Here is a 27,696-nt window from a genome sequence, read left to right as displayed (position 1 = left end):
GATGCGGTTGGATTTAGATGCACGATTCGTACGTATGATATTTTCAAAGTGTTGTGTTCACATTTTACTTAATGTGTACTCTATCGGGTAAGTATATATGTCATTATGTGTTACTATAGTGTATGTACTATCAATACAATTCTTAATTTTGTTGGCGTCTTTGTCAGATTTATTTGTACGTTTAGATTTTTTAAGTCAGTTGTGTTGTATGTCTGTAATGTATTTTAACATAGATATGGCTACTGGATTAAATTTATTATCACGTTACCCAATTATATCTGCTTGGGTTGCTCACTCAATTTTGTCAGTATAACTGAACTATAAACGACTGTCATGCAAGTGGAGAGTTTAGCTATACAACCAGATTTAACGCTTCATTTTCTTCGGAAAATGTGTGTACCAAGTCAGGATATTGTCAATAGTTTTCCATTCGTTCCAATTGTTTATATAGTTGAACGTTTGATTTTGTCATGGACTTCCCCTTTAGAGTTAGGTATTTTTGTTCATACTTTATCTGCTATGCACATACTACCGGCAATGCGAATCTTCATAGTCGAAATGTCACAATCGGGAATGTCACAGAACCGGTGAATTGAAAGATTAAACGACTTTTCCGTTATGAAATGAAAATAACACTGTCTGCATTTCGTGCGTGCAAAGCGTTTTCTTTATTTACCTCAAACTTAAAATAAAAAAGCCAGGCATGTATACACACGTAGAAATGTTAGAAGCTAAAAGACAAAAGGACATAAAAAAAAATTGCCTGCAGGAGGGTTTGGACTTTCAAATATTTTGGCATTGAGCTTGCTAAACTACTGAGTTGATGATATTCTCAGGCACTAATAACCCATTAGCAGTGGTATCGATCCAGTGCTAATTAATCCAAATAACACTATAAATTTCGTTTTTTTCCATATAGCTCTGTTGGAGCAGTTTTTGTTTGGTCACGAAAAGTTTGCCATGTTTTTGGCTTTACTTTTTGTCCTTTTCTGTTTATAAGCGCTTCATTTTTTTCAATAAGTTTGGATTCTCAAATATTTTGGTCTTGAACATCTGTAAAGAGCATCTGGTTTAGTAAAATGTGTACAGTTAATGTTATTAAGTCTACCTTTATCGTGACTGTCATTCAGAAATAATACCCTATTCATTAAACTGTGATAATGGGCTATTTTTATTTTTTTTATCGAAAATGTTTACTTACCGAATACAACTTACAACAACAACTGCGATGGATATTACAAAAACAAATCCACCAGCGCAAGCTCCAATGACAACATACTGTGTTGAACTAGTATCTGGAAAATAGGAACAAGGAAGTGTATTTGTCTGGTTATTGATTCAAGGATAGTTTCTACATTTAAATACTTTCTTTCATTGTGATACACAGTTTATGTGCACAACCATATGCATGTGAACTGAATTGATTCCTCTAATTTCAACTATTGCTTAATGTTGAATTTGTGTAATAGATATATTTGATAAAAGAGGGACGAAAGATACCAGAGGGACAGTCAAACTCATAGATCGAAAACAAACTGACAACGCCATGGCCAAAAATAAAAAGACAAATAGACAAATAATAGTACAGATGACACAATATAAAAAAAAAAAATACTAAGCAACACGAACCCCACCAAAAACTGGGGGTGATCTCAGGTGCTCCGGAAGGGTAAGCAGATCCTGCTCCACATGTGGCACCCGTCGTGTTGCTTATGTTATAACACATTCGGTAAATAGTCTAATTCGGTAGGTCACATTCGTGAAAAGGGAAGGGTATTGTAGTTACGACATAAGGAACATATCCGATATCATCTGTGAAACGGTTATGCCATAACGGTCAACTAACTCGTGATGGCGTCCGTAAAACTTACAAAGGGATGATTTCAACTTCACCATTTGGAACTCTTGGTTTAATAGCTTCCTTGTGAGCAGCAATCCTCTATTAAGGAAATCATGATAAGAAGTACAAGCCCGGGAATATCGTATCAATTGGGAGATATATACTCCGTATGCAGGCGCTGCTGGAATTTTGCTACATAGAAATGGAAAGTTCACAATTGGGAAGCTGAAATCATCTCTTTTGTCGTAAAGTTTTGTTTTCAACCGACCCTCATTGTCAATTTCTAGATGTAAGTCAAGATATGAGGCAGACTTAACTTTATCTGTAGTATCCTTTATCTCTAGTTCGATGGGATAGATTCGTTTAACATAGTCACCAAATTTTGTATTATTTAGTGAGAGAACATCATTTATATAGCGGAACGTAAAGTTAAAGGATATTGCTAACTTCTTATCTTTCTTCCTAAGAAGCTCCTGTATGAAGTCAGCCTCATAATAATAAAGAAACAAGTCGGCAAGAAGAGGGGCACAATTGGTTCCCATTGGAATTCCGACAGTCTGTTGAAAAACACGTCCTCCGAACGTAACAAATATGTTGTCAATCAAGAAATCAAGCATCTTGATAATGTCAGTTTTAGAGAATTTTTGTTCGAATCAGAGTGATTCTTTACAAAGTACGATTTATCCCTCCCCAAGACAAGATACTTGTATCTGCGTTCGTCATTCTTTTTAATGAAACAAAGTAATACCAACTCTTTCAATTTGTCTTTTAGTTTGGAATGGGGAATACTTGTGTAAAGTGATTTGTAGACTTTCATTTTAGGAAAGTAAACGTACTTCCACTGTACACAATGTCAGAAGATGTGTTATATTGACAGTGTACAGTAATAGTTTATTTACGAATGTTTTAACTACAATTAAACTATCTTACCTTCTTTCATAACTGGACTATAATTTGTTTTGTTAGCCGTTACTTGCGTGCAGGCAATCTGTAGAGAAGGATGACTTGTATTAGGATTTTCTGTAAAAGATTGATACAGTTCCATCTTTATTTCATGTATTAGTTCATCAAGCTTTTTTTCATTAAAGAAGGAAGGTGTGTGGTAAACGGCCGTGACAGCAACCCAATAGGACAAACACCATCTGGTGTTCTACATAAAATCTTCAATATATAAATGCAGCTGGAACACTTCCTGTGTTCTTTATTTACAAAATATAGTCACAAAAGGATATTTTGTGAAATGTTGATTTCATATCACGTCACTTTTTTTCACACTACGGGGTTCGTTGAGGAATAAAAAATAAGTTTTATTTTTGTGTGAACATTTTCAGTTTGTTTTTTTCATTGTAAGGCAATCTTTTTTTCATATTAATGTTAAAATTCATGTCTGCAGGTTTTATATTGTATATCACATAACCATGTCCTTGTCCTGAATTTGCATTTAATTTGCCGCTGGACGTTGAGCAGTCATCCCACCTTCTCCTCCTCCTCCTTTTTTATTTTTAAAGCTAAATTGTCTAGAATAACAAAAAAAGTTTAAATCTAGCTTAAAATAAAAGCTTATGTTATCAAAATACACACACGACAAAATGATATATAAATAACTAGAGTTAAAACCTTTATCCGTATTTCTGTTGTATATTTTCGTTATTCCGGGGTTGTTTCAGTTTTTGTTTAAAAATTGGCTTTTATTTTTTAATTTGATTATTTTAGGAAAATAGTACGTTCATAGAAATCTGAGACGTAACTACAAAGAAAGAGTATATCTATTAAGGAAAGGCAAATGTACAAATGGGAAGAAAAAAGTTTTATTTGTGGTATAAAGAATACTAGTTTCATAAGACTGTAAACTTAAAAAAACGACTCTGTGGTAATTGTCTGAACTGTTACTTCGTGTTTTTTTCTCTCGCATTTTTCACTATTTTGTAGTTAAAACACGGTCTTTATTTTCTTTCCTTTTTGCTTTACTTTAATAAAATCTTAGAATTTAAAATATATGTACATATATGTATGTGCTCTTACTTCTGAAAATCTGCAAGCAGTATCCTCTTGTAAAAATTCCTTCAATTACCGTTGATTTAAAATTGAGCGTTCCATTTATTTCTAGAGAAATCGGTTGAAACAAAGTTCCATTCGCACATTCAACTGTTTTCAATATTTTATCTGTACCAACTCCGTCATATACACTAACATTTATCACTAGCCCACAGTCAGAGCTATTCGGTGCCGCTGATGTCAATTTATTATTCTTCTGCATATAAACTGTATATGTATCAGTCTGGTTTTGTAAGTAAACCTGACAAGCACAATTGTCCTGTCGAGTTGTTATACGTAACGCTACACTATTAAATCTGAGTCCTTCAATAGAGTCCTCTTCTTTTCCTGAGCCACCTTGGCTGTTGGACAAGTAATAAATCAATTTAAGTACATCAAAATATTATCCCTTATCTCAAGCTATAGCTGTATTTTCCAATATTAATACAAGCACATGCAATGTAGATTTAAATATTTAAACCTACAATATAATTGACCACAACAAAAGTCAGCTTATTCCAAAGTATGGAAAACAAATGTGTTCTCACGATTTGTAATTGAACTTACAGTTCTCGTTATGCCTTATACATGAATTTACTATATTATGATGCACGTTCTATTTCGTGTATATATTTTCTTTTAGAATACAAAAGATGCTATTACCTATTGACCGTCTTGGTGTAGAAAAATGACATGGCTCTGGAACTGTCTGTTGTTGCACTTCTAAAATGATAAATTAATTTCTTTTATGAAAGAATGAAAATTATTATGCTTGTAAATATTTTGCTGAAGGTCCTTTGCCTATTATCGCATACACGTCTGTCAGATTTTTGTTTCCATTATGGTTTATCATTAATCAGGCCGTTGGTTTGCTCATTTGAATTGTTTCACATTTGTCATGTCGGAGTTCTTTACAGCTGACTACTTGGTATGGATTTTTCTCATTGTTGAAAGCCGCATGGTGACTTATAGGTGCAGACATCATCGTCATTTGAACTAGTTATTTCATTTGCAACCATGCCACATCTGCGTATGTCGATATATGTATGGCCCTTGTTGCGTTGTAAACTATTACATAGTATCAAATTCATGAAGCAAGGATTAATAAAGAAGGCTTTTTTCAGATAATAAATAAATGGCCAGTTCTCAAAATAGGTATGATTGATAGTATCTTCACCAAACAAGTATATCCTCTTTCTCCAATAGAAGGCGAAATTTCCTGCCCTCAATCCCGATTGACCCATATTTCAGATACTGATTTTCTGTTTCATTGTGGTTTTTTCCTTTTGCTCTGAACATGGGTGATATATTTACCATTGGTTGTTTATTAGTATAAATCACTGAATCATGAGTTCAGAGAGATTAATATTGGTCATACATGTGTTTCTATGATACATGATTATTATGAACATTGTACTTTTTTTATTTCGCAAATCCGTTGCAGATCTGTTCAATGTTGAATTCATATTTTAGTAGTGTACCAAAATATGTATATTGATATGATTAGATGATTGATTTAGGGAATTCAGATATTTGAACGTTGAGATATTCAATGTTTTTTAGTTGATTTACTCTAGTTTTGTACTGAGGTAACACATTCGAAGTTTCTGACTGGATACCAAACAACTTACATTCCATGTTACTTTTATTTTCATTTAAAATAATGCTGATCAAGAACTTTTATTAAAGAGGCAAACTGAATCCCGTGATTCAATGCATATGTTTCCCTTTCAGTACTCTTTGTATGAAGATTTCCATTCAGAAGTAGGAAGTAGATCACTGATAATCAAGCTCTAATACCGTATTTAAATGCACTGGTATTTTGCCTTGGGTATTAAATAACATAGTTGAAATATTACATAATAAACAATAGTCATTACGTTGCACATTTATCAAATATACAGACTATACATTTACAAATCAAAAGGGAAAACCATTTGCGTAGACTAAATGCAATTCTGACTCTATTGAAAATCTGTTGACTGTAAGGGGAAAATATTACATCCCATCTTTGTTATGAAAGTACATGTATGTGAAATTGGCATACATGCAAATAAAACAGCAATACAATGGCACAACAAGGAATCTAGAGGTAAACATATGATTTCCAACGATAAGAAAAGTGTCTCATACAATATTTCGATCATAAATCGACACTCGTTATGAATGAACTGATTTGCAATGTACTAGAGACTATCAAATAACTGCTGTATTCACCAAATTAAAAAAATAATAAGTTATGACAAAATCAAACAACAAAGAGGTTCTTGGCTTGGAAAAGACTTATGGTCATGTTAAAATACATTTGGCAATAAAGAATCGCTTATAAAACTAAAATGAGTTGATACGCAAATCGTCCGACGAGCAACTAATGGACGAAAATGGTTAACCGATATCCCCACAACTATTATTCGCCGCAGAGTCACAAAAAAAAAAAGAAACAAATACGACCTAATCTACTAAACAACATTTTATACGAAAATGGGGGAAAGAAGAAATTATTTTTATTGCTTAAGAGTAAAAAAGAAATAGTTACAACGATTTGTTAAAATATACAATTTAAGGATTGTTTTGATTATTTCTAGAAAACTACACACATAATTTGGTAAAGACTATTATCCATATTTAAATACAGTAAGTTCTAGATCTTTAAAGAAGGATGTATTTTATAGGATATATTTCTATGATAAACCATACCAAATTAAATTTTTGTCATGATACTACCATAGAAAATTTATTTTTTTTAATTGTTAACATATTAAATGATATTTCTTATCTATTTGACTAATGCTTCTTACTTGTTATTGTAAATGAAATCCACACAAAAAATAGTTGCACATTAACCTTTACAATGATCTAAATTAAATATTGAAATCCGGAAGTCTACATATACAAAGTGCACCCTTTTAAATACCTTACAAGCATTGTGTGGTATAATTGGCTTTATGAAGTTGTGAAAATTACCTTTAAAAATGTAAAGTACACTAGATCTGACGTTGAAAAAAATACAGAACTCCAAGGTAAATTCAAAAAGGGGAAGTCCATAAAAACTGACAAAATCAAATTGTAGACTTCATCAACCAACGAAACGAATGGAAAATATTCCTGACTTGGAACAAGCACTTCCCGAATAAAAAGGTGGATTAAACCTGGTTAAATAGCTAGCTAAATTTTCCACTTGTATGACAGTTGTTTATAATTTGTTAATAGTTTCGTTATATAGACACAACTGGGTGAGCTACCCAAACAGACATGATAGGTTTATGTGACAATAATTGGGAACTAGCAGCCAAAACATTCAAATTAATCTAACAATGACGCCAACTATAAAAGTTTTTGTTTTCTTAGTTGATAGTAAATTTTACAATGACGCCAACAATAAGTGTTTTTGTAGTTGATAGTATATTCAGTATATAGTATACACTTTCTCAATAAAGCACAAATTAAGTAAAATATAAATAATAGGGTAAACAAAATGAAACTGAATACAACTGTAAAAACCTCTTGCGTCCGAATCGCACCTCTGTACCCACCTGCATCAGGAACGCCAAAAATCAATAACCGGATAGCTTGATGCATAGATACAGAGCCACGTCAAGAGTCATATGATAAAAAGGAACATAATAGAACAAAGACAAAAAAGAGAAAATTGTAAAGTAAATAAAAAGATACACAACGTATGCACCTAGATTCTATAACTCGACACCATTTTGTATTATTTGTGAAGTAGACACTGAATATTTATCTATTAGGTCTTGGTACTTTCCGATGAACTTTTGGAGAAAAAGGACGAGACGCTCCTTGACAAACCCTGGCGTATCAATATTTTGCTCAGCCAGCGATGACGTTCTACAAAGTCTGAGTAGAAACTACAATCTCTAGAATATCGTATGAGTTGAGATATTCCTTACTCGAATGATGTTGGTATATTACATCTAAAGCGAGGAAAATTTATAATTTCAAACTTGAAATCGTCTCCTTTGTCATAGATTCTGGTACTGAGCTGAACGCTGTAGTCAAATTCGAGGTATATGTCTAAAAATAAAGTGGACGAAGCTGTATCTGTGGTTCTTTAATCTCTATTTCAAAAAAGGAAAAGGTATGATAAGGACATTTTTTTAGTTAGTACTTTGAATTCAAATGATTGATTGATAGTTTTTTTCTTATAGCTCAGTGGCAGACTTACGGTGCGAATGTTTCACAACTTGTTCGCTATGCCCGTGTCTGTAGTCGCGTTTCAGATTTCAATGAAAGTAATTTACGTATAACTGATAAATTGATAAGTCAGTGATTTCGTTACCACAAGTTAATCAAAACGTTTACAAAATTCTTTCATAGATTCAAATATTTGGTAGAAAGATTGTAACCTGTATAGTTCTTATCAAAAACGGGATATCCCATCACATTTTTACGTGATGTTGTTTATAAAGCCCGAAAACTTAAATATGACCCATGGTAACTAATTGATCCTTTGACAGAAATTATTCTGAAATGTTATAAATTTAACACAGTTGTAAAATATTTAAATATTGTTTTTATTGGTACTTACATTGATTTTGTTTTTGAAAAATTAAACCATAACTAAATATATATTGCTATATATGTACATATACAAGAGTCCTCATCTCACATCCTGTCGATACTGTTTACTTATATTTAAGCATTGCACAAGGTCATGCGTTTCTTATACTATTGATGACGTCTTTACACTAAATCCGTTGGATGTGTACTGATTGAAACTTTTGTCAAGGAGAACATGACTTTTATAGCTGACTATGCGGTATGGGCTTTGTTCATTGTTGAAGGCCGTACGATGACCTATAGCTGTTAATTTCTGTGTCATTTGGTCTCTTGTGGAGAGTTGTCTCATTGGCAATCATACCACGTCTTTTTATTTTTAGATGATTTATTTATTATGTTTTTTGTGCCTCGTACCGATCTTTTTATGTAAGCCAATTGAAACTGATTTTTACAGTTTGTTCTTATGTTGTGATGTTACACCACTGTTTCAGGTTAGGGGAGGGTTGATCGCTCACAAACTGTTTAACCCCTCCACATTCTGGTTGATAGTCGTCAATGGCAATTATACTATATCTCCTTACTTTTATATTAATACATTAGATTTTTCAATATGTAGACGATTTCTCCTCATGGAACAATACCAAGTTTGATGACCATATGATTTGAGTGAAGGAAAATGCTATGGATACAAATGTACGTCATTGAATAGCAATCCAGCATTTAAAAAAATACGAAATATTTGGTCAGAAGAATGATGAGTAAGACGACTTACATAGTAAACTATTTGTATAACAATTGTTTTAATGACACAGTATAGAAACTCTCTGACAAGACAGTTACAACCTTTAGCCCATATCAAGTTACTTCCATCCAAATACAAGACACCGTTCTAATATGTATATTAGTCATTTACATGTGCTGTGGACCATTTGTTATTAGGTTTGTTTTGTTCTATGATTGGTTTAACCATGAGAACTACTGTGGATGTATTCATAAAATACGTAAGTCTTTACTATTGTAGTGTTGACTGTATGACAGATATCACTGTTTACGTATGAAAGATATCACTGTTTACTGTATGATTATATCACTATTGACTTTATGACAGATATCAGTGTTGACTGTATAAAAGATACCACTGTTGACTATATGACAGATATCAGTGTCGAATGATGAACGATATCATTGTTGAATGTATAAAAGATACCACCATTGACTATATGTAAGATATCAGTGTCGACTTATAAAATATGTCAGAATTGACTGTATAAAAGATATCACTGTCGACCCTGTCAAAGACGTACCACTAACCAAACCAAGTTTTTCTAAGGTTGAATTGCCAAATCTTCATTTTTTAGTGATATATGACAACACCAGTTAGAATATATATTTCAAACGCAGAGATGATAAAGATACCGAAATACAGTTTTATTATATATACTTTATAAACTTATATTAAGTTTTATTAGATTTGTATTTTTTTATCAATAACAGCATACTCTACATTGCTATCGTTTGGAGCAGTAACGTGTTTTACTTTTTTATCACTTGTTCCTCTATTGTCTACAACGGCATACTCTACATTACTATTAGCCATTGGAGTCACATGTTTTAAATTATTACTCGTCTCTTCTTCAGTTCGTTGTGTTTCTGATCTATCTGTTGTGGTGGATGTTGACTTAATTTTATTGTTGGTTTTTGAACCATCCTTCACAGGCATGTTAACTATATCAATGGAGCTATAGTTTCCGTCAACTGCACTGTAGTCGCCACCAAAGGTTTGTATCCCAGTTCTATTTTGTTTCCTTTCTAAGTCAACAGTATGATAATCCCCTTCCATGATGTCTTGTTGTTCAGATGCATTGTATAGAGTATTATATTTCAATCCGTCTGAATCATAATCAGTGCAATCTGTATCAGGTTGAACTTCGGTATTATCCTTATTTGTATTAACTTTTCGCCTTCAAAAATTGTAAAAAAACATAAATTAAACAAATATATCAATTTCTCGACACAACAATTATGTGTTCATTGCCTGTGAAGTCTTACAAATCAACACCATAAACAAATTACATATTAAATAAACATAGAAAAGATTAAAAGGGAGATGGTCTAAGAAAAATAGTTTAACCCACCATATAATCATGTCCCTGTGCAAAATCAAGAGCGTCGTTGTTTGTCATTTGGGAAATTTGATGTTCATTACAAATCGTTGTATAGTCTACTATACTCAAATTGTAGGACTGTAGATGTCTTTTGGGTTTTTGTGTCGTTGAGTTTCTGTCTCATTGATGTATATCCAACATATTCTATGATTTATATCAAGTTTTAATCATAATCCATTATAGCCTATATGATATATAATGGTCCCACTGTGTTAAACTGTACATGCTCAAAGCCTCGAATCATTCATTTAGTAGTAGCGTTTGTTTTGTTTTTTATATTTTGTATTTTTATATGAACAAGGTTTATCATGTTTATGATCATGTATATAAAAGTTGCACTAACAGTTTATGAGGACTGTTAAGAATTTTGAATGCTCACGATGATGGAATAACCTCAAACTACTTTTTAGTTTTAGAAATCAACGAGTAATGCTTCAAATCAAAATTTGATGTGTAGTCAAATAGTTTGCAAACATGAAGATAGTGAAACTATACAAACCATTCGACAAACACTTTTCAAATTATAACTGAACATACTTTCTTTTTCAATAAAGTAAATTGGAACTCGGATGTAACCATTACAAATAATGTAAAAATTATCAGATCTATGGAAAAGTTTTACAAAATGATAAACCAATGTTTTTAAAAAAAAAATTATATTACATTTCTTTGAGGGGGGAATGCATAGATTATAAGATAACGAGAATGTAAAGTCTCTAATGAAATTCCTAACACTGGACACTTTTAATTTGCAAAACACTCATTTGCAAATCCGCCGCCGCCTCTCCTTAGACCTACAATGTCGTGTATATAACCAAAATGTGCGGAATTACATGGGATTCAATAATTTCATTGCTTTTCTACTGTTATTATTATATATATTCTGTAATTTGATTTAGAAAAACATGGGATTTTCAATATCCCATGGGATAAGGCAAATCCCATGGGATTGACCATTATCCCATGGGATTTTGGTTAAATCCCATAGGATTTTTTTGGGTCCCATGGGATAATTGTAGTCCCATGGGATATTTGTTGTCCCATGGGACAAAAAAAATCCCATGGGACTATAATTATCCCATGGGATTTTTCATATCCCATGGGACAAAATAAAATCCTATGGAATTCAAATAATAAATATACAGTAATGTGTATGTTACAATGAATTCTGTTTGGTAGTAAAAAGTTTATAATATATATATGACGTGTATGAGTGTATTTTGGTTTTTTTCATTTTGTCACAAACATGTTTTTAATTTGTTTATATGACAATAAAGATTATTATTATTTTGGAAAGTATAATACTATTTAAAGTCAAAAATAAAATCCTTTAACTGAAATAAAATGATGACATGTCTTAATAAAAGAAAAAATATTGATTTGAAATCTTTGTCTTGTTTGTTTTATTATGAAAAATAGAACTGAAAAAAATATTTCATATTCTGACTGAATAAATTGACAAAGCACAGTTAATAGTTTACTCTTTTCATGAGTTAAAGTTTTCTTTGTTATAGTTCCATTGCAATACATGAATATGCAAACGATTTGAATCTTATACCTTTGTGGTGTTCATAATATTACGTTTATATTTGCAAATTTATAAAATAAACACTTTTCCTGTTAAGTTTTAGTTTTTCTTGTTTCAGCTTGCTATGTACAATTATTCAGCCCACTATATAAGAGTCAAGTAAATAAATTATTTCATCCACTAGAATATTCCTACAATTCTAAGACAAAACCTCTTTTGCAATCTGTTCTTCAAAAATCTTTCACCGTACATCTTTATTGGATGGAGCGATTTAAATGAGTGGACAAAGCAAGTTCATTTGGACAACAAAATACTAATATATTTTTTCATTCCTCCCTTCTTTCAATTGATAATTACGTTGTTGCATTTACATGATTAAGTTCTTGTGCATCTATGATCATGATGATATGACGCCTTTTTGTTTATAGTCATTATGATGAAATTTCCTCTTTCTTATGTAGGAAAAAAACACATTCCATTTCAAATTAATACAAAAGTCACACTATGTAGAAAAATATCAACTTTAAGTTTTCTGTTCAGTATTGACTTGTTGAATGATGATCATGAAAACCAAGATGTCTGACCTACAAATACACAAAACTCAAAAATTATAAATGAAGAGAAATACAGCAATAAAATGGCTATTTTATCATGTTTATGTACATTTGGATAAAAATTTCATCTGAATATTTAAAATTGTAAGAACTCTTATTTCAGTGCTTTGTGTCTATGGTTTTCATATTAGTTGTTTTTTGTGCCTTGTTGCAGTCTTTTGAGTTAAGCCAATTGCAACAAATGTTTACAGTTTGTTCAAATGTTGTGCTGTTATTAAAACCACTGTCCCAGGTTAGGGGTGGGTTGGGTGCTCACAAAATGTTTATTTTATTAGTTGATATTTGCTTTGAATTAGCTGTCAGTAACTGTCAGTACTAATAGATCTGTATGTTGAGTCTTTTTTGTTAAAGGGAAAGAATAAATTTCCAGCCACATCCGGTCTGTGTTTTTGGTAGCTGTTTTTCTGCTTTGTTGCATTCTAATGAGTTAATAAAATTGAAAATGAAAACGGGAATGTATCAAAATAACCTGACCAAAGAGCAGAAAATAGCCCTTTTCAACTGATTTTATAGTTTTTATATTTAAATGAACTGACACTTACACCACTGTCCTTAATTAGAGGATTTGGCGCCAGCAAACATGTTAAACCATGCCACATTTTGTAAGTGGCTGTCCCAAGTCAGGGGCCTGTTATTCAGTGGTTGTCAATTGTTGCTATATATCATATTTGTTTTTATACGACCGCAAAAAAATTTTTGTGGTCGTATATTGGTATGACGTTGGCGTCGTCGTCGTCCGGCGTCGTCGTCGTCGTCCGGCGTCGTCGTCGTCGTCGTCGTCGTCGTCGTCGTCGTCCGGCGTCGTCCAGCGTCGTCCGAAGACACATTGGTTTTCGCACTCTAACTTTAGTTTAAGTTAATGGATCTTTATGAAATTTTACCACAAGGTTCAATACCACAAAAGGAAGGTTGGGATTGATTTTGGGGGTTATGGTAATAACAGTAAAGGAATTAGGGGCCAAAAAGGGGCCAAAAATAAGCATTTTTGTAACTTCCAGACATAACTTGTGTGTTAGTGTATGGATCTCTCTGACATTGTACCACAAGGTTCCATATCACTAAAGGAATGCTGGGATTGATTTTGGGGGTAATTGCCTCCAAATTTTAGGAATTAGGGGCCAAAAAAGGGGCAAAAAACAAGCATTTTTCTAGTTTCATGACAATAACTTGTGTGTAAGTGTATGGATCTTTCTGAAATTGTACTACAAGGTTCCATATCACAAAGGGAAAGCTGGGTTTGAGTTTGGGGGTAATTGCCCTAAACGTTTAGGAATTTGGGGCCAAAAAGGGGCCAAAAAACACATTGTTTTCTAGTTTCCAGACAATAACTTGTGTTCAAGTGTATGGATCTCTCTGAAATTGTACTGCAAGGTACCATACCACAAAGGGAAGGCTGGGATTGAGTTTGGGGGTGATGAATCATAATGGGGGTTCAAAAAATTTTGGGGGGGGATTTATTTTTTTTTCCTTTTTTTTCTTTTTTTCCTTTTTTGTTTCTTTTAAAATATTCCATTTTAAGTTGGTTATTTCTGATTTATATTAAAATCAAATAAAAATTATATGGTAGGAGATACACACCAAACAGGATGTGTAAATTATTATATAATAAGTATTGTGCAATAGCAAGAAATTTTCAATTGCACAGTATTGCACAATAGCAAGAAATCTTCAATTGCACAGTATTGCGCAATAGCAAGAAATCTTCAATTGCACAGTATTGCGCAATAGCAAGAAATATCCAATAGCACAATATTGCGCAATAGCAAGAAATTGTCAATTGTACAGTATTGCGCAATAGCAAGAAATATTTAATAGCACAGGATTGTGCAAAAGAAGATACTTCCTATAAATTGCTTATTTCTTGACCAATTTCGATGGGGTTTTATTCTTGATTTCATGGGGTTCTTTAATATGCTGAATCTAACCGTGTATTTAGTTTTTGGATTTTGGGCCCCGTTTTTAAATTGGTCCACATTGAGGTCCAAAGGGTCCAAAATTAAACTTTGTTTGATTTCATCAAAAATTGAATTATTGGGGTTCTTTGATATGCCGAATCTAACTGTGTATTTAGATTCTTAAATTTTGGTTCCGTTTTCAAATTGGTCTACATTAAGGTCCAAAGGGTCCAAAATTAAACTTAGTTTGATTTTAACAAAAATTGAATTCTTAGGGTTCTTTGATATGCTGAATCTAAACATGTATTTAGATTTTTGATTATGGGCCCATTTTTCAAGTTGGTCCAAATCGGGGTCCAAAATTAAACTTTGTTTGATTTCAACAAAAATTGAATATATGGGGTTCTTTGATATGATGAATCTAACCATGTATTTAGATTTTTGATTTTTGGGCCCCGTTATCAACTTTGTCCACATTGAGGTCAAAAGGGTCCAAAATTAAACTTTGTTTGATTTCATCAAAAATTGAATTATTGGGGTTCTTTGATATGCCGAATCTAACCGTGTATTTAGATTCTTAATTTTTGGTTCCGTTTTCAAATTGGTCTACATTAAGGTCCAAAGGGTCCAAAATTAAACTTAGTTTGATTTTAACAAAAATTGAATTCTTAGGGTTCTTTGATATGCTGAATCTAAACATGTATTTAGATTTTTGATTATGGGCCCATTTTTCAAGTTGGTCCAAATCGGGGTCCAAAATTAAACTTTGTTTGATTTCAACAAAAATTGAATATATGGGGTTCTTTGATATGATGAATCTAACCATGTATTTAGATTTTTGATTTTTGGGCCCCGTTATCAACTTTGTCCACATTGAGGTCAAAAGGGTCCAAAATTAAACTTTGTTTGATTTCATCAAAAATTGAATTATTGGGGTTCTTTGATATGCCGAATCTAACCGTGTATTTAGATTCTTAATTTTTGGTTCCGTTTTCAAATTGGTCTACATTAAGGTCCAAAGGGTCCAAAATTAAACTTAGTTTGATTTTAACAAAAATTGAATTCTTAGGGTTCTTTGATATGCTGAATCTAAACATGTATTTAGATTTTTGATTATGGGCCCAGTTTTCAAGTTGGTCCAAATCGGGGTCCAAAATTAAACTTTGTTTGATTTCAACAAAAATTGAATATATGGGGTTCTTTGATATGCTGAATCTAACCATGTATTTAGATTTTTGATTTTTGGGCCCCGTTATCAACTTTGTCCACATTGAGGTCAAAAGGGTCCAAAATTAAACTTTGTTTGATTTCATCAAAAATTGAATTCTTGGGGTTCTTTGATATGCTGAATCTAACCATGTATTTAGATTTTGGATATTGGACCATAATAGGTGAATGTCCAATTTAAAATTTTTAAGTTCTTAGACCACATTCAATCTGTGTTAGAAACCTATGCTGTGTCAAATATTTAATCACAATCCAAATCCAAAGCTGTATCAAGCTTGAATGTTGTGTCCATACTTCCCCCAACTGTTCAGGGTTCGACCTCTGCGGTCGTATCAAGCTGCGCCCTGCGGAGCATTTTATTTATTTTTTGTTTTGTGCAAAAATCAGGCACTTAGCTTTCGCCTTTGTGGTGTTTCCCCCAAGCATGTTTAGCATGGATAGACACCATGCCCTTTTTAAATTGTTTTACATTTGTTATTTCATGGCCTTTTATAGATTACTATGCAGTATAGGATTTGCTCATTGTCGAAGGCTGTACATGAACTAATTTTGTTAAATTCAATGTCATTTGATCTCTATTGGAGAAAAGTCTCATTGGCAATCATACCGCTTCTTATCTTTATATCAACCCTGCCATATTTTGCCTGTCCAAAATCAGGAGCCTGTACATAGTTCAGTGGTTGATGTTGGTTCAAGTCCGTCATATTTGTTTTTTCATAACTTGTTTTTTTTTATAAATTAGTCTGGTATATTTGAAGTTTGAATTGATGTTTTGTTCCAAATTTTGTTTGTGGTGTCTTTTATAGATGACTATATCATGTATAGGGTATGGGTTTTCTCATTATTTACAGGTCATCATTGGCCTCTAATAAGTAATTGCATTGCTTACATCCACTTAATTGAACTCTGGTGGATAGTTTTCTTATTTATCATACCACATCTTATTTTCATAATAATCATTATTCAAGGGCAATAACTTTTATAGAAGTGGACTTACCATTTAGGCTTTGTTGACGTCTGTAAATCTATTTTTGTTGATAATTTCTTTTGTTTATAGTTTCCCTTTATCTTTAATGTCCTTGCCCTACACATAAAAGGGTAAACATTATCATTTAATGACAATAACTACTATCACATAATTAGTCCTAGTAGGCAACTGACAATTTTGGATCATTTGTATATCTTGTCTTGCTCATCATTTTTGCTGTTTAATATTATCAATATTCTATGAAAATGAGGTCACAGCAATATTAACCTTGGCAGACAGACATCTTGTTATTTTTATATGACACCTTGCAGTCATTCCATACACCAACAAGTAGACATATGCTTATAATATCTGATAAAATGAAAAAACCAAGAAAACTTAGCATTGACCAAAGAACCATAAAATGCAGTCATGGTTATATGAATCTGCCAGACAGACATGCATACCTTACAATCGTTACATCCACCAAATATAATTTACCGGTTGCTTAAAGCATATGATAAACTGACAAAACAATGCAAACTTTTCATTGACCAATGAACCATGAAAATGAGGTCAAGGTCATATAAAACATGCCAGACAGACATGTGCATCTTACAATCATTCCATTCACCAAATATAGGGGCCTTATTGCTAACAGTATCCGAAAAATAGATCAAACCACAAAAACTAAACATTGTCCAATGTACTATGAAAATAAAGTCAAGGTAAGATGAAACTTCTCAGTCAGACATATGCACCTTACAATCATTCCATACACCAAATATAGTTGACCTATTGCTAATTTGAAAATAAGGAAATAGAAAAAATAGACCAAAAAACAAACAAACAAAAATAACATTGAGCAATGAACCATAAAAATGAGGTCAAGGTTGAATAAAACATGCCAGACAAACATACATCCTTAAAAATTTCATACACCAAATATACTTGACATGATGCATACAGTATTAAAAAAACTGGACATTTTTTCCTCGGAATAGTGATGTCATGGACTAGGAAAATTAGTCTGGGGACATAAATTACTGACATCGGACTAAATATACTAGTAAATTCTGTATCCAATGGACTTTTAATACTAGTTATATTTGTCTGACCAGACAATTTTCATTATTTTTACCAGGACTAATTTATCTCTTACACTAGTTCTCTGAGAGACATGTCACCTTACCTTGACACATTATTCTGACTCTGAACAAACCAGTATTTGCTCTTACACCTTAATAATACAGCATGCTTAAGGGAGAAGCAGCAAATACCAACTTTAAAGTCTTTGGTTTTACCTGGTTGGGTTCAAAATAAACAACCTTCTGCACTTGAGGTGAACACGCTACCACCAGACCAGGCAGTATAATATAAGGAGTTTACCCAAGATCTAAAATGGACAGTAGATTTTTTTTTCAACATTCTGGACATTTCTACCCTTGTCAGATATTGTCTATCTATTTTGGCCTTTTGTAGCTTATTACGCAGTTTGCCTTTTTAGCCCATTGTTAAAATCTGTACGGTGACCTATATAGTTATTAACTTCTACGTCTTTAGTTTCTGTTGAAGAGCCGTCACATTGTCATGATACCATATTTGTATATATTTTTGTCATGTAGGTGTAAGGAGACAACCTTTTGATATTCTGGTGGGATAAAAAGGGGAGACAGATTTTTTATCACCTGGCCTTGTTAGTTTTTCAGGATTCGTAAGGATAGTAAACCCGGTAAATTGTAACAAACCCCTGTGGTACGACCATATTTGCCAAAAGATTAGTCCAAATAATTATGACGTCTTGCAAGGCTATTTTAACTTTTTTCTGGGCACGTAATAGTCGAAGTTGTGACTGAGTGCGGAAATATGAAGATAGATAGATAGAAAAAAAAATTAAAATAGCCTTGCAAGACGTCATAATTATTTGGACTACCAAAAGATGTAACCTAATTCTTACTTGTTTGGGGAAGAGGGGATTAACCGAACCACTATTCAATCTAAATTAGTGAACTGAATTATTGTCTTTTGCAGTAGTCCGAGTCGACATCTGTAACTAATCGTGCAAATTGATAGTCAACAGTATACCTTTTTTCAGAATGTCAGCTTACAACAAAGAATCACTGGTGATAGGGGAGTGTAACCGATAAATTGATCCTGAATCAGATAAGATTTTCCCAGTAACGGAGAACCCCTTTCTTTGAGTGAATATAAATAGTGACGGGGTCTCACAAATAAATATAAATCTGAATTACAGGAACATCGATTAGCAAAGTAAACTTACATATTAATCTCGAAGTTAAGGTCGATAAAGTTCCAATTACTTGTATATGAAAAGCCCTGTCATTTTTTTCACAGCCGAAAGTCTCGCCGTAAGTAAACATTACACACAGAATCTTAGCCTTAAATATTCCACTTTTCCAACACACCTCACGAAACCCAATCAATATGAGAAAAGGTTACAATTTTACCCTCGCAATATATGAAAAGGTATACATTTTTAAGATCTAAATTATATGAAAAGGGTGGGGTAACAGAACCCCAGCGACACCCCCTATCAATTAAATATTGAAGTGCACCCCGTTTTAGGACCGTTGTCAACATAGTCAAATCCGACCTGCCACTTTGCAACCTGACCTGCAAAAATATAATTCGACTAAAAACAATGCCAGTCAAAATTGCTTTTTGAGACTGGGCGACTGAAAAAGTTTTAAAATGTGACCTTGTGACCCTATTTGGAATTCTCCATTCGTCGGTGTGGCTAAAAAGGGGGCATCTTTATTAAAAAAAAAAACCAAGACCAATCATAAACTTTTTTTTCAAAACTCAGTGTCGTATTTTATTGTCTTCCCAACAATTTTTTATTAAAAGCTTAAAATGTTTGTTTCACTTCCTTCTGACTTCCCTCCTGATTTTTTTCTCTCGAGAAATTATAGAATCAGTAAATGTATATATATATATATATATGTCTGTGGTCACCGTCATGCATTTAGATAAGAAATTCCAGCATGCATCATCAAATAATTCATGTGTATTTGTGACATCAACATAACTGAAACATTATATTTTTTCCCAGTAATTAGGTAAATCATTTTGATTTACAATTATATATGTCTGGGACTTATGCATGTATATGTCTCACAGGCACTTGTCTCAGAAAAAAAATCCTATATATTTTAATAAAGGTATATAGGAAATAAAATTCTGAGACAAGTGCCTGTGATATATCTGTCAGTCCCAGAATAATAAATATAATTGTATCTTAATCTTTGGAAAAATCCGATTAGTCAATTGTTAAATTCTTTTACTTCATAATTATGTCAAAGTATACTTTTAAAGTTTTAAATTTTAAAGTTAAAATGAATATTCCGTTTTGATCTGAGGAAAAACTTTTTAAACTGTAATGACATGGTCAGTCAACTGATTTGTTACATGGCTGATTACAGGTAATTAAAGCATGCAGTAATTTTCCATTACGACAGTGCGTGTACCCTGGGGTGTGTATAACGTATTAGAATTATACCATAGTTATCTAGAGAACATCCTGTCTATGTGTAATACAGATTGATGACATTACACAAAATTTCTTTCGTTAAATGTAGTTAAGTATCTGTGTCCATTCCCTATTGCAACACTACAAATTTTTCGTAGAAAAAATGTTAAAAATTAAAAAAAAAAATCATTTATATAAAATAAAGAAGAAAAAAGTAGCAAATAAACTTATGTAACTACGCATTTAGTAAACATAATTTCACTTTACATGTACAAACCCTTGAGAAAACGTGTATATAGTTGTGTTTAAAAAGGCCAATTCCCAGTGGATTTATTTCACATTAGGACCACAGGCACTTGTCTCAGAATTTTGTTTCCTATATACCTTAATATAACATTAAAAGTATATAGGAAATGTTTTTTTCTGAGACAAGTGCCTGTGACTAGGACCTAAGATAACTAGAACTAAGTTCTTTGGAAAGTTTTTTGTCTGATACATGTATACCTATAGATAATGTACATAATTAAGAACAGCTTCAAATATATGCCTATAAATTAACGGTACGTCTAAAAACCGCTCAGGATCTCCTGAGTGCAGACAGGACATAAAAAGTCACTCAGGACATGTTTTACGTCTAGTAATGGACTTCTGGTTTTAGTGAGCGTTGTTTTATTTTAGAGATATTGAGTTTTTTGTAAAAAAAAAAAGAAAGGGGGTTTTCGCATGTCACGCCGTATGTCAGAAACTATTTATGCTTATTGCATAAAAATTCACACACAAGACGACGGGCGTATCATGCGCTCATGGCGCATGCTGTTTATTGATCTTATAATTTTGGTTTTGATAAAATCAAACCAACATTAAAGAAGTTATTTGGGATACGTCATGCATAACCGATGATCATATTCAATACCAATCATCATTTTGATTAGATCGTTTGATCTTTAATAATTAGGACTGATTGGTGATGGTTATAAACACATACAAGTAAACTTTGCAAAAAAAAAAAAAAAAGAAAGCGTTTCCTTGGAAAAATTATAATAATACATGAATATTGTTTTTACAAAAAAAAGTTTTGTATGTAATAATTGAAGCCATTTAGAAATATAAGAAATCTTCACATAGTCGGGAAATTTTCAATTCAAGTTATTTCATTTGAAAACGTTAAAATATATATAATATATAATATAGATCTTATTCGATGTAAAATGTGGGGTCCTTGGAGATCAAAACCCCGTTTAAATAGGGTTTGTCTACTTTCGTCAATGCCGAACATTCTATAATCAAGGATTGGTACAAATCCTTGCTATAATATAATGAATCGCGTCTCCAATATCACCACCATTACATAAAGTACAAATACAATCTTCTCCTAAATATTTGGAATCTAACAATTTCATTAGGAAATTTTGAGTCACGATTTAGTTTTGGGATATTTTTTTCTTTGAATAAACTTAAATTTAAAAACGTTTCAGTATTTTTCTGAAACATTTTTAAAAGGAAACGGACTTGTAAACAAAATTTATTTTTGAATATTAATATTGAACAATGATTGTTAAGAAAACAATCTGCCAAAGTGGTTTGGTAATTAACTGGCTTCATTCTGTCAAAAATGTCTCCTTTTTATAAGTTAATGATAAAAAAAAAAAACTATTTGAAAGCGAATTAATCATTTCCTCAACTAAATACCATCTATAAATAAAGTCAATTCGTCAAGAACTTTCTCTCATATATTTAAACAATTGTAAAATAATTAATTTAAACATTTGTACTGCGACTTTCTGTCCGTTTACCGATACTTATTCCTTGTTAAGTTTTTTCATATCCATTTACGAATACTTATAATGTGATAATTTTTCCGGATGCTTTTTATCCTATTTTCATATCAAACAACCATGTTACCCGTAGAATGGAGTTTAGTACAAATTTAGGAATTTAGTACTTAAAATTGTCAACAACAAAATTTTACACTTTCATTTACCTGGATTTTTTTCTACGCTTCGAAGCCGCCACCCTGTATCAAACATAGCCAACACCTCGCATGGCGTATTCACGATGTTGAGGGATTGACAATATACAGCAAGTAAGTAATTGGGTGTTGAATGCCAGTAGATCTGAATTTGTAAATTTGTAAATTGAATTTAACCTGTTTAGAACGTGTATTGTTGAATTGTTTAATAAAATTACACACACAATCTGGGCTGATATGCATAAAACCACTTTAAGTTCAAGGTATCTATGAAACTGGGTATGACTTATCACATAGTACCAGAATCTATGTTTATTGTTAGATGATAAGAAAATATAGCTGTAGGCCTAGTTGAAAATCTTTACAAATTATTTATTCTTTAAATTTCTATTTGACTGTCTGGGTGCTTCTTTTGTGTTTTAAATGTTTGCGTTTTGTATGCTATAGTTAAGTTTATAGACTGTTGTACGTCATTTGGTCGTTTTTAAGTTTTTGCCATGGCGTTGTCAGTGTGTCTTCGACTTATAAGTTTTATATAATATGCATCTCTTGTGCTGTATGTTAAAATGTATCTACACAATTGCTGCATCTTTACACATTCATCAATACACCTAAAAATATGAATAAAGCTTTCGTATATATAAAAAATAAGGAGATGTGGTATGATTGGTAATGAAACAACTATCCGCCAGTTCAATTCAAAAACCTGATATAAGCAAATGTGACTTACTTACTTAAATCAGAGAGATCTTGAATCTGAATTCAATGATACGAAGTGGGAAGGGGTAGAGGTGGATTAAGGTGAGGACATGGGGCCCGTCCCTTTTTTGGAAAAAATTGGTTGATTATTTAGAGAATCACTGAAGCGGGCCCCTCTTTATGCATGACAGTTAGTGCCTCTTTATGACATTTTTTGGATCCGCAACTGGTGAGGACTTCATAAAAAAATATTTAGTAAGTTTTTGTTTTGTGATAAATAAAGTATTTACATTCACATAGACAGAAATAGGATGAAATAAACTACCGAAAGCTTAAATCCACATAAGAGGGTATGGATGGGGGTTAACAGAATAGAGAATAACGGGCAAACAATAAAGATTAAAGAATAATGAAATGCTAAAATATGAGGAAAGAGAGTAATGATCAAAAAGTGTAAGTTTGTAGAAATATAGCTAAAAAAAATAAAGAACACAGAAAAAGAAGTCCCCCCCTCCCAAGATCCTGACTTCAACTTTAACGCTGCCGGGATATTTTGAGACAAAGTGCACGTATTAATAGTAGTCAGCCGAAACCACTACTGAAGCGTTTTGCATCCATACGTTTTTTTTTCGGGATACTGACTGCATAGTAAATTATCAATGTACTAGTTAATGTTAATATTTTCTAAAGAATAAACATAATTGATAAGTTTCTTTCCCCTGCATTCCTCGATCGCACTTGTAAATAGCACATTGGTCCCAAGACATTGGTACACTATACGTTACAACACTTGCCGTCAGTACTCAAAATTGGAAAAATATTAAATAAGAAGGTATAGAAAATTAATGCACACACACTACTATCAACCACAGACATGATGTTTTTCTCAATTTGCCTAAATCGTTATTCCGCAATACAACGAGGGTGATGAAAACACGGGCACCGGCATGCTGTGAATTTGAAAGTTTCCCAAATGAGTAACTATCCCTTACTTTTCTTGTGTAAAGTTTTATTAATACACATTTGATTTGAAATGGGATATCAGAGAGATATATAAACACATATATCATAGGCTGATCCAGGGGGGGAGGTTGGGGGCCCGGGCCCCCCTTTCTTTGGTTGATTATTTAGGGAATCACTAAAGCATGACTGGAGCCGGCCCTCCCTTATGAAAAGTTCTGGATCCGCTAAATGAGAAACTCAAGACATTGTTTTCAATTAAGATAAATACATGCAGTTTATAATGGTTTTCAGTTGTTTTTTAAAGGAGAGGCAGATTTAGTGGGCGGGGGAAGGAGTTCGGGGCCCCCTTTTCTTGAAAAAATTTGGTTGATTATATAGGGAATCACTGAAGCATGACAGGAGCCGGCCCCCTCTTAGGCAATCACTTATGAAAATTTCTGGATCCGCCACTGTAAAATCGTCTTCAGTTGTATTATATTAAAAATTTTATACCTGTATTCTATAGTACAAATCAAAGGAAAATAATGTAAATTATCTGGTAGTAGCAATACAATATAAATATTGAGCAAAATTTCTACAAACTTTACCATACTCTATTCAAAAATAAACATTATACATCAAGATAAACAAAATAAAATTTAAAATCAGGGCGGATGGACCCAGGGCAAACAGATATTAACTTATTCAGGCTAACAAGTAATTAAGGTTGAATGTGAATCAGGGCGAATGGACCTAGATCCAAACTCCAGTAGGGTAACTCCTATAGTTCAAAAGTTCATGTTTATAAATTTCGTCAGGTCACCAGTACCTTACTAATAAAAATGAAACAACATGTTACAGACAATTTACATCTTTAATTTCAGCATAATTTTGGTTTTGGTTATGAATATCTTTCTTCTACATTTTTGGATAAATACTCATTATCCGGCAAATTCCAAGTTGAACCTTCTTCAGTAGGCCAATCCCCACCAGAGACCAAATGATGCACAAGTTAGGTATAGGTAACAATGTAAATGCAACAATGAGCAAAAGCTATACCATCTAGCTAGCTATAAAAGGCTTTGAATAATATAAAATAAATCAAACAAGGAATTTAATGGTTTTGGGCAACTGTTTTGAATTTTTAAAAAAAGCTTTAACAATGTTAATTTTTGTGTACATTAATTTTTGCTAATTTTGAATAATGGACAAAATGTGAGATTGATTATTGTGATTTAAGAAAAATCTGCATACATAAAATTGAAAATGGAAATAGGGAATATGTCAAAGAGACAACAACCCAACCAAAGAGCAGACAACAGCGGAAGGCCACTTACGGGTCTTCAACGCGGCGAGAAAGTCACGCACCCGGAGGTAGTCTTCAGCTCATAAATATGTATTAGATATAAGAATGCAATACAGCTCTCAGTCGCATTAATAAAAACCTCACAATAAGTTCTGAAAATCAGAATAAAAAGTATTGTAAGATTCTCAAAGTGTACACATGGAGTTATGAAACTTAAATTAATCATGCTAATTAAACATGTTAAAGATTGGCATACAACTTGGAGTAGCCTTATGGCATTGTATAGTGTAATGAATTCAGGGGATAATGGCACTACGTCTTTGATTTTAAAGTCCTCAGAATCAATCTTTAATATTAATATGCATACTCTTGTACAAAGGAATATAAGTATGCAATAGACATAAAGTCTTCAAAAATAAGAGGTATCCATGCTATACATTTATGACAAGATCTTAATCAAGTATTAATTTTGGTTTGTTTAAATATTTCGGAGGTTAGTATGACGTCCTTTCTAATGATGATGTTTTCGTTTAAAGTTGGAAAAAATTGTTTGTACTAACAAAAATAAATACACGAAGTTTATCCAGAATTATGTGTTTATCATTTTTTTTATGTTTAGGTTGCCAGCAAGATGAAAAGAACAATGCAGTTCAAAAGTCAATATGTGGATAAGCTGAGATACAAGGTCCTACTTTTGCAGATTTTCATATTTTGCATGAATGAATTTGAAGTTTATATCATGGAGGGCAGAGAAAGAAAAGAAACACTTCAACTTTCCTGCTTCTGAAGAATAAATGTAAAGCATCTTGTTCGGTAAGTTTTATGCTCTGTTTTGATAGTGTTTGTGCATTCATCTGTCTTTCTCTAAATTGTATTCACTTAAAGTTTTTGGTTACAGTTCACCATGAACTTCAGTTAGTAACTTGTGGTTTTACATGTATATACTCAAAATTTAGTACTTTAAAATGTTCATGTATTTTTGTCGAGCCTGCGACTTTTGTCGCAGAAAGCTCGACATAGGGATAGTGATCCTGCGTTGGCATTAGCTAACTTCCTAAAAGCTTTATATTTTAGAAGGTGGAAGACCTGGATGCTTCATACTTTGTATATAGATGCCTCATGATACGAATTCTGTCTGTCACATGTCCATTGTCCTTGACCTCATTTTCATGGTTCAGTGACTACTTGAAAAAAAAGTTCAGATTTTTTGTAATGTTAAAATCTCTCTTATTATGAGTAATAGGATAACTATATTTGGTATGTGCGTACCTTGCAAGGTCCTCATGCTCGTCAGAGAGTTTTCACTTGACCTAGACCTCATTTCATGGATCAGTAAACAAGAACAGTCTTAGATGCATGATTTTTTTTATTAGTTGTTAGTGGTTTTGAACTAGCTGTCAGTAACTGCGAGTACTCTCAGATCTGTACTTAGTGTCTTTTTGTTGTTTGGATGTACAAGTACCCGGCCACGTCCACTTGTATTTGTAGTATTTTTATCTATCTGATGAGTTAAGCCTCTTTGAACTGATTTTTATACGACCGCAAAAATTTTTTTTGGGTTCATATAATGCTATGATGTTGTCGTCGTCGTCCGAAGACACATTTGGTTTCCGGACAATAACTTTAGTTTAAGTGAATGGATCTCTATGAAATTTTACAAGAAGATTCAATACCACAAAAGGAAAGTTGTGATTAGTTTTGGGGGTTATGGTACCAACAGTTTAGGAATTAGGGGCCAAAAAGAAGCATTTTTGTAGTTTCCGGACAATTCTTGTGTGTAAGTGTATGGATCTCACTGAAATTGTACCATAAGGTTCCATATCACAAAGGGAAGGCTGGGATTGAGTTTGGGGGTAATTGCCCCAAACATGCAGGAATTAGGGGCAAAAAGGGGCCAAAAACAAGCATTTTTCTAGTTTCTAGACAATAACTTGTGTTTAAGTGTATGGATCTCTCTAAAATTGTACTACAAGGTTCCATACCTCAAAGGAAAGGCTTGGATTGAGTTTGGGGGTAATAACTCCAAGGGGGGGGGGGGATTTTTTTTCCCAATTTTTTTTTCTAAAATATTTTTGAAATTTCAAATTTTTTGAAAAGTTTCAAGAAGAAATCTTCAATTGAAAGTATTGCGCAATAGATTTTTAAGATCTTTGACCACATTTATTTTGTGTCAGAAACCTATATTATGTCAAAAATTTGATCACAATCCAAATTCAGACAGTATCAAGCTTGAATATTGTGTCCAAATTGCCCCAACTGTTCAGGGATCGACCTCTGCGGTCGTATCAGGCTGTGCTCAGCAAAGCATTTTATTATAGTTCGTTCTTATGTTGTACTGTTACACCACTGTCCCAGGTTAGGAGGAGGGTTGGGATGCCGCTAACATGTTTAACCCCGCCACATTCTGTATGTATGTGCCTGTCCCAAGTCAGGAGCCTGTAATTCAGTGGTTGTCGTTTGTTTATGTGTTACATATTTGTTTTTCGTTCATTTTTTGTA

At 32.7% G+C, this 27,696-nt stretch overlaps 1 protein-coding gene and 2 long non-coding RNA genes across 7 annotated transcripts in view; all 3 read right to left on the bottom strand.

The window, feature by feature from the left end:
• Positions 1-1,200: 1,200 nt before the first annotated feature.
• LOC127725219 (uncharacterized) lies at positions 1,201-4,231 on the bottom strand. Its single transcript, XR_007992870.1, has 3 exons — positions 3,863-4,231; positions 2,771-2,860; positions 1,201-1,295 (listed from the first exon to the last, which is right to left on the bottom strand). It is a non-coding gene; the product is annotated as an uncharacterized LOC127725219 (long non-coding RNA).
• Positions 4,232-9,804: 5,573 nt separating this feature from the next.
• LOC127725216 (uncharacterized) overlaps positions 9,805-27,696 on the bottom strand; it is a 153,933-nt gene continuing 136,041 nt past the window's right edge. For all 4 annotated transcript variants that reach the window (XM_052232073.1, XM_052232072.1, XM_052232070.1 and 1 more), the window contains one exon: positions 9,805-10,356. In XM_052232073.1, the coding sequence (XP_052088033.1) occupies positions 9,861-10,356 (496 nt within the window). In that variant the 3' untranslated portion in view covers positions 9,805-9,860. The remainder of the gene's footprint in view (positions 10,357-27,696) is intronic.
• Positions 12,224-19,081, bottom strand: LOC127725217 (uncharacterized). 2 transcript variants are annotated; one of them, XR_007992868.1, is made up of 3 exons: positions 18,749-19,081; positions 16,822-16,908; positions 12,224-12,672 (listed from the first exon to the last, which is right to left on the bottom strand). It is a non-coding gene; the product is annotated as an uncharacterized LOC127725217 (long non-coding RNA). The 2 variants fall into 2 exon arrangements; XR_007992867.1 differs by having other exon boundaries at positions 18,877-19,081.

The sequence above is a fragment of the Mytilus californianus genome, unplaced genomic scaffold, assembly GCF_021869535.1.
Source record: "Mytilus californianus isolate M0D057914Y unplaced genomic scaffold, xbMytCali1.0.p SCAF_15, whole genome shotgun sequence".
NCBI classification, from domain to species: domain Eukaryota; kingdom Metazoa; phylum Mollusca; class Bivalvia; order Mytilida; family Mytilidae; genus Mytilus; species Mytilus californianus.
This window is presented reverse-complemented; position numbering and strand designations above follow the sequence as displayed.